General features: G+C 38.3%; 1 protein-coding gene across 2 annotated transcripts in view; it reads left to right on the top strand.

Moving 5' to 3' along the window:
* The window catches only part of MOV10L1 (Mov10 like RNA helicase 1), a 33,256-nt gene extending 27,166 nt beyond the window's left edge, over positions 1-6,090 (top strand). For both annotated transcript variants that reach the window (XM_085299895.1, XM_085299892.1), the window contains exons 23-26: positions 587-736; positions 2,828-2,935; positions 4,580-4,717; positions 5,995-6,090. In XM_085299895.1, coding sequence (XP_085156021.1) covers positions 587-736; positions 2,828-2,935; positions 4,580-4,717; positions 5,995-6,090 — 492 coding nt within the window. The remainder of the gene's footprint in view (positions 1-586; positions 737-2,827; positions 2,936-4,579; positions 4,718-5,994) is intronic.
* Positions 6,091-6,390: the final 300 nt, after the last annotated feature.

Raw genomic sequence — 6,390 nt, 5'->3', positions numbered from 1 at the left:
TGAGCATATGCCCATTACAGCATGTTGTAGAGACATTTTGGTAAAATTTTAAGTTCTTAACAGTAAATTAATCAAGATAGAGTTACAGGCAGCTCTCTTTATATTGTCTTTTCATACAAGTACGCCACATCAGAATGAATATAGGCCACTAAAACTAGAGGATTATAGCAGTTAGAGAATTAAACCTGAAAGCAGGCAGGAAAAAATACTAGTTTGAAATTATTTAGTCTTCCAAGAAGCTAGTAAAATAAAATCTGATCTACCTTCTGCTTGCAGAGGCTTATTTCTGGACTCTTCTGCCTTGCACAGAAGCAGGTATGAGCCTGCTTAACTGCTTGTTTTTTCTGAGTAGACATTTAATACCTGTGTCCACATTTAGAGCACTGATGTCTTCTAAAATTGTKTTTTGGGTGAGTTTGTGAGGCATGTTTATTGGAAAGAATATATGGCAGAGAAATTGTGTAACACTACATCACAGCATCAAGCTTCTTTACCAAGCCTATGTTTATGGTGTGAAAGATGTATAATTAAGTTGTCACTTGCCATACCTGGTCTTCATCTTCTAACTTTCTGTCTTGGAATGCAGGGCAATGAAACACGTGAAGGTCACAGTCCCTCCTGGTTTAATCCAACTGAAGCAGTTCAAGTAATGCGGTACTGTTGCCACCTTGCTAAAAATGAAAACAGTGCAGTGCCAGTGACTGACATTGGAGTGATTACACCGTATCGTAAGCAGGTATACCTGGTTTTTAAAGGCTTAAAAGTTGCTGGATTTTTATCCTGTGGCTTTGCATAATTACTGTGGTTTGTAAGGCAGGGAGGCGTACCTCAAACTTCACTGTATGTCACATTATGTAGTGTTCTGTCAATCCATTAATGATACTTCTATTTAATCTAAACCTAGAGAAAGTAATGGTATTCTTTTCTTGATTTTATAAATCAGAAATTGGTTAGTGGGAGATCTGCTTACAATGTTGGAGACAGAAACAAACATCTCAGTAATTAGGAGTAAAGGGTATAACTCAGTTTGGCATCCAACAGTTGATACAAATAGAATGTGTCTAATTAGTGATCTGATTCTATCAGTCACTTTACACTGAGGAGCAGAATGAAGAGGAAATGTAGTAAAGTAGATGGCATGTCACTTTGTGGCTTTGAGAGAGCTAAAGGGATTGGGACTTCATAGCTGTCCACAGGTTAGACTGTAAAAGCTTGTGGTGCTATTTAGACCTGTGAACAATGTTGAATATCAACTTCAAGTGCAATACTTTATTTATTTATTTCTAAGAATTGTTTATTGTGATGTGTGCTTTTACTTTTTAAAATAGAGCTAAATCTCCTTATGTTTTCATAGCAAGCTCTCAGCAGAGTGGATATTGTTTTTCTTGATGTTCACTTGCTGTTCACTTTTCGGTATCTGTGGCCTTGCATGCTGTGGATTAGGGGAGACATGAGGCATGTTGAAAAGACCATTTTGAAGAAATCTTACTTGCAGCTTAGAGCTCTGTCCATGCTGATTCCATTCTTTCAATGTATGCACCTGCCCGTGTTTATAGTTCTAATTATTTTTTAAACATTAATATATTATTTGTGTGACTGAATGTTTTACACTCACTAAGACAGTTCACACCTTAAATACAAATGAAGTTTTAATCTGCCTCTGATGCAGGGCAAAGGATAGTGAAGTCTACTTCAAAATGTTGCACGCAGATCAGACAGTAGTCATTCTCTGTAATCCTTAGTTTTCCCAGACTTGATGATAGATTTCTTGGAGCATTTAAAGTACAGTCTTCAGGCAGCTCTTAGCAACTGGTAATATGCTGGTCCCAGGCATCCTCTTACACACTGGAATACAGATGATTTATGCTCCTTCCCTTTTCTGGAGGGTACTTGAGGTTCCTATCTCAAGATCTCTTAAGACATGTCTTGAGAGGCATGGAGCTACTAGGGAGAGTGTCCAGCATGGGGTACAAAGATGATCGAAGGACTGGAGCATCTGCCCTATGAGAAATGACTGAGAGCTGGGCCTGTTTAGCCTGGAGAAGAGAAGACTGGGGGTGGATCTTATCAATGTGTATAAGTACCTGAAGGGAGGGTGTCAAGGGGATGGAGCCAAACTCTTTTCAGTTGTCCCATGCAACAGGACAAGAGGCAACGGGAATAAACTGAACCACAGGAAGTTCTGCCTGAATGTGAGGGGGAATTTCTTCACTGTGAGGGTGATGGAGCACTGGACCAGGTTGCCCAGAGAGGTTGTGGAGTCTCCTTCTCTGGAGATACTCAAGGCCCGCCTGGATGCAACCCTGTCTAACATGCTCTAGGTGACCCTGCTTGGGCAGGGGAGGGGTTGGACTAGATGATCTCCAGAGGTTCCTTCCAACCTTACTGATTCTATGGTCTTACCTTATGCAACTGGCAAGCAAAGGTAAACTCCCTCCACAGCCGCCTTGAGGGTGTGGGGAAGGGTACTTGCTTACCACATCTGTGGTAAGACGCAGGATGTGGGGAAGGGTACTTGCTTACCACATCTGTGGTAAGACGCAGTTGTGGACACACTGCACATTAGAAGACAAATTCATGTGGATAATCTAGATTTTAAAGAAAACTTAGATCCTGGAGATTATTAACAAACTATGATTTCTATTTAAGTGATGATGATCAGTACTTCACTTTTTAAGTCCTATAATAAATATGATACTTTTATATTTGAGAGTAGATTACTAAAAAGGTACGTTTTTAGTTTTGAAATAAGTTTTTTTTTTTTTTTCTTTTTTAATGAAGCATAAAATTTACCTGAGAAGTAAGTTACTTCCTACATTTTTGGTAGGTGGAAAAAATAAGATTTCTTCTGAGAAGTATCGATTTGGAAGATGTTAAAGTTGGCTCAGTGGAAGAGTTCCAAGGGCAAGAGTACTTGGTTATCATCTTATCAACGGTATGTATTCTGTTGTGGTTCTGTATAGAGTTTTTGATGGTTTCTAATTCCTTAYGGTTCTTTTTTGATGTGGAGCTTACCAAAAATAAAGCCTGCATTTTTGTCAGTAATCTATTACAGTATTTGAAAAATACTTGCTTACTTTTAGGCATAGGGAAGCATTGCAACATCACTAATATTTAGGTAATTTTTTTTTAAACCTTTGAAGATATTTACACTAAATTATTTTACATCTCGAGTTTCATGCAGGTAATACACCTTTTGCTTTAGGGCATGTAGGGAGAATGGAAACTGTCTGCATTTTAAATAACGCAGAGAAAAAGGTGTAAATCATAATAATCACCAGTAGTCCTTTAACACCATTTATTTTGCCTTAGGTTGAGAGCGTCTGATAGTCCTTCAGGATCATCCTAATGATGTGCTGTTGAGGTGTTCTACTGATTTTATTAGAGGGATACTAGTAAACATCTAGGTTGCTAGTTTTTGAATCTCAAGCTGGCAGCTGCCTTGAAGAAAGTGTCAGGAAAAACTTCCGTACAGTTGATATGCTATAGTGGCATTTCAGCAGCACAATGGTCATGGGCCATTTTAACAACACATGTCCTTCATTCAGGGCTGCTTTAGGAGGACTAAATGTATGTAAATATGGAGATACAGGGGCACAGATTACCTCATTAGAAACTTTCAGACAACTGTGAAAATGCAGAAGTATGTTTTTTTTTTTTTTTTTTTTTTTTTGGTTTTTTTTTTTTTTTTTTTTTGGTTGGTTGGTTTTTTTTTTTTTTCCTCCTTGCAATGTATAGATCTTTGAGAACAGTGCATTCTGCAAACATGAGAAGATGCAATGGCATCTTAAGTTTTGGGACAGTGATATTTGGAGATTCATGTTGAACTCATCCCCTGCCATTTGAGAAGGGAAGAAAGAGGAATGTGTTTTTGAGTATTGGGAGTTGTTACTATTTGGATACTGATAGCCCTTACCTTTCACTACTCCTTTGCAAGCAGATGACCAATGTGCTTTAGTAGATGTCTGCTCTTTGGAAATACTTCATATTAATAAGAATTCATTATTTATGTGATGGAAAGCTGCTTACATTGAAGATGGGCACACACATGAAGGAAACAAACAAACTTCAATGCACAGTAGTCATAGTGCACTAGTTGTTTCAGTGGCAGTTTCTTCTAAGCTGTGTCAAGCACCAGACTATTGAAGAAGGCTTGCAAAAAGACATTCCTTGAATTCTGGTTCAGCTATAGGACTTGCAAGATCAGCAGCTCTAGCATTACTTTTACAGAAAAGGTAGCTTCAATGTCTGATTCTTCTCATTAGGAAGTAGTGTTGATATCTTGTATTTCTAAATTGGAGTGGGTAGTACTGACTCTACTGTAGCATCAGGACATACTTTACCCTGAAGTGACTGGAGTTGCATTAGCAGACTGTTGGAGAATAGACCTTTCATGGGAGGATCAGTAGTGGGAATTCAGTTAGCTGCTTGAAAGCTGGATCATGAAGCTGAATGCCTGATGATGCTGACACTGAGCAATGGTTTGCTGCAGTAATCTAATAATGTTAAAACTACACTATGGATAGGTAAGTTGTTTTCTCATTATTACGCTTCTAAAATTATCCATAATTAATTTTAGGTACGATCTAATGAAGGCTCATTTGGTGATGAGAAGTACTGTTTGGGCTTTCTCTCCAACCCAAAACGATTTAATGTAGCAGTTACCAGAGCAAAAGCTTTGTTGATCGTGGTAGGAAATCCTCATGTTCTTGTAAAAGTAAGTAGCTTTTACATCTTTGAGCTGCATAAGGTATTTGCCACGGTAAATGATTGATTTGGGTTTATTTGATGGAGCATCTTTCATGTTTTCAGAAGTGCTGTACTGTCCTAACTCTGCATTTGGGAGTATCTGATCTCCATAGGCTTCTCTAAATGTTGGTGATTTAGACACTCGTACAGTAAAATTGCAGGCAAAAAAGAAATTTCATTGCTGACTTGTGCGTGGTCAGAAACCTCAGTGCTGCACTTCTCCACTTCTCAGCGTTCAAGAAGTATGTTCTGAATATCCTTATGCGGTGCTAGCCTACGCTCGTGGTACTAGGTTTCACAAAACGTAGTTACCTCATTTTTAAAGTAAAGAAAGATAAAAGTAATAGCTCTTCGTTAATGTAACAGCTTGCCAGGTTAGTGATCTCTGTCTTGAACCTGTGCATAGCCTTTCTTAGGCTCTGTACTTTAAGCTACGTGTTTCATACTTGCATCCAACAGTTAATAAGATAAGTATACTTGTCGTTCTCGAAGTGTGTGGGGATGTGTGGATATCTTAGCTATGGGGCCAGCAAAAAAATATGAAATCTACACTAGATACTAAGGTAGTCAAAAAGCAATGAAAGTCTAGAGGTTTGTTTTCTTCCATTAGGACTTCCTTATACACCTTGTAGCAAGCAGTCACTGAACAAATAAGAAGACAGTGTGATACAGCCTTGAGCAGAACACTGGGACAAACGTGCTCAGTGTGTGAGCCATCATCTAATACATTGTAATTTCAGATGTGATTTTGGATGAAGTTGTAAAGACTGTGGCTTCTGTGCTAGATGTACTGCTATTCATGAGTCAAGGGGTCCAAGTCCATCATGTTTAAGTGATACAGCTCTAGGAATGTAGGAATCCTAGTTAGGAATCCAAACTAGGATTACTGGTGGCAGAATCTTAACCAAGATGTACTGCTGAACACATACAGCTAACAAACTTTATCAGAAAAACACTTCAGATAATTAACTGTTCTTTCCCTCCTTCTGGATATGAAGGAGGAAAGCAGTATTCTAGAAATGGTCTGAATAGAAAGTTTTCTTTCCCCCACTCTCACACAGCACATGTAACCTAAAGCAACTATATTTCTTCTTCACGTGTAACTTCATGGTTGTACAATTTGCAGCATTGTATTGCTAGAAAAGGTCCTTTTAAATTTCCTCTGTTTTTGTGCCCCATTAATCTGTTAGAAAATTGATTATGCAGAGCAGCATGAGTTGAATAAACATTAATCTTTTCTTGTAGGATCCCTGTTTTTGTGCACTGTTAGAGTACAGTTTAAAGAATAGAGTTTATATAGGCTGTGACCTGCCTTCAGAGCTGGAGTGCCTGCATCAGTGAGTGTCTGTTCTTCAGTTTAACCATATTAGATACAGAGCAGTGTGGATATGTCTAAAGCTAGCATCTTGTGAAAGAATGCTAAATACAAAAATCTGTGCTACACTATCAGCAAGATTGGATTTTTGTATTTTTAAATGCTAGTATAACTTTTCCCCCTCACCACATAAGAGTCTGAGCATTGAATACTGGGTGTTGTTGACTTTGATCTTCTGCATATCCCTAAATGATGCATTATTGGGGAACATACTGATTTGACTTGTAGGGTTTCTTGCAGAGTTAAATGTTTAAAGTGACATTACT

The sequence above is a fragment of the Rhea americana genome, unplaced genomic scaffold, assembly GCF_003343005.1.
Source record: "Rhea americana isolate MKP2758 unplaced genomic scaffold, rheAme1 scaffold_156, whole genome shotgun sequence".
NCBI classification, from domain to species: domain Eukaryota; kingdom Metazoa; phylum Chordata; class Aves; order Rheiformes; family Rheidae; genus Rhea; species Rhea americana.
This window is presented reverse-complemented; position numbering and strand designations above follow the sequence as displayed.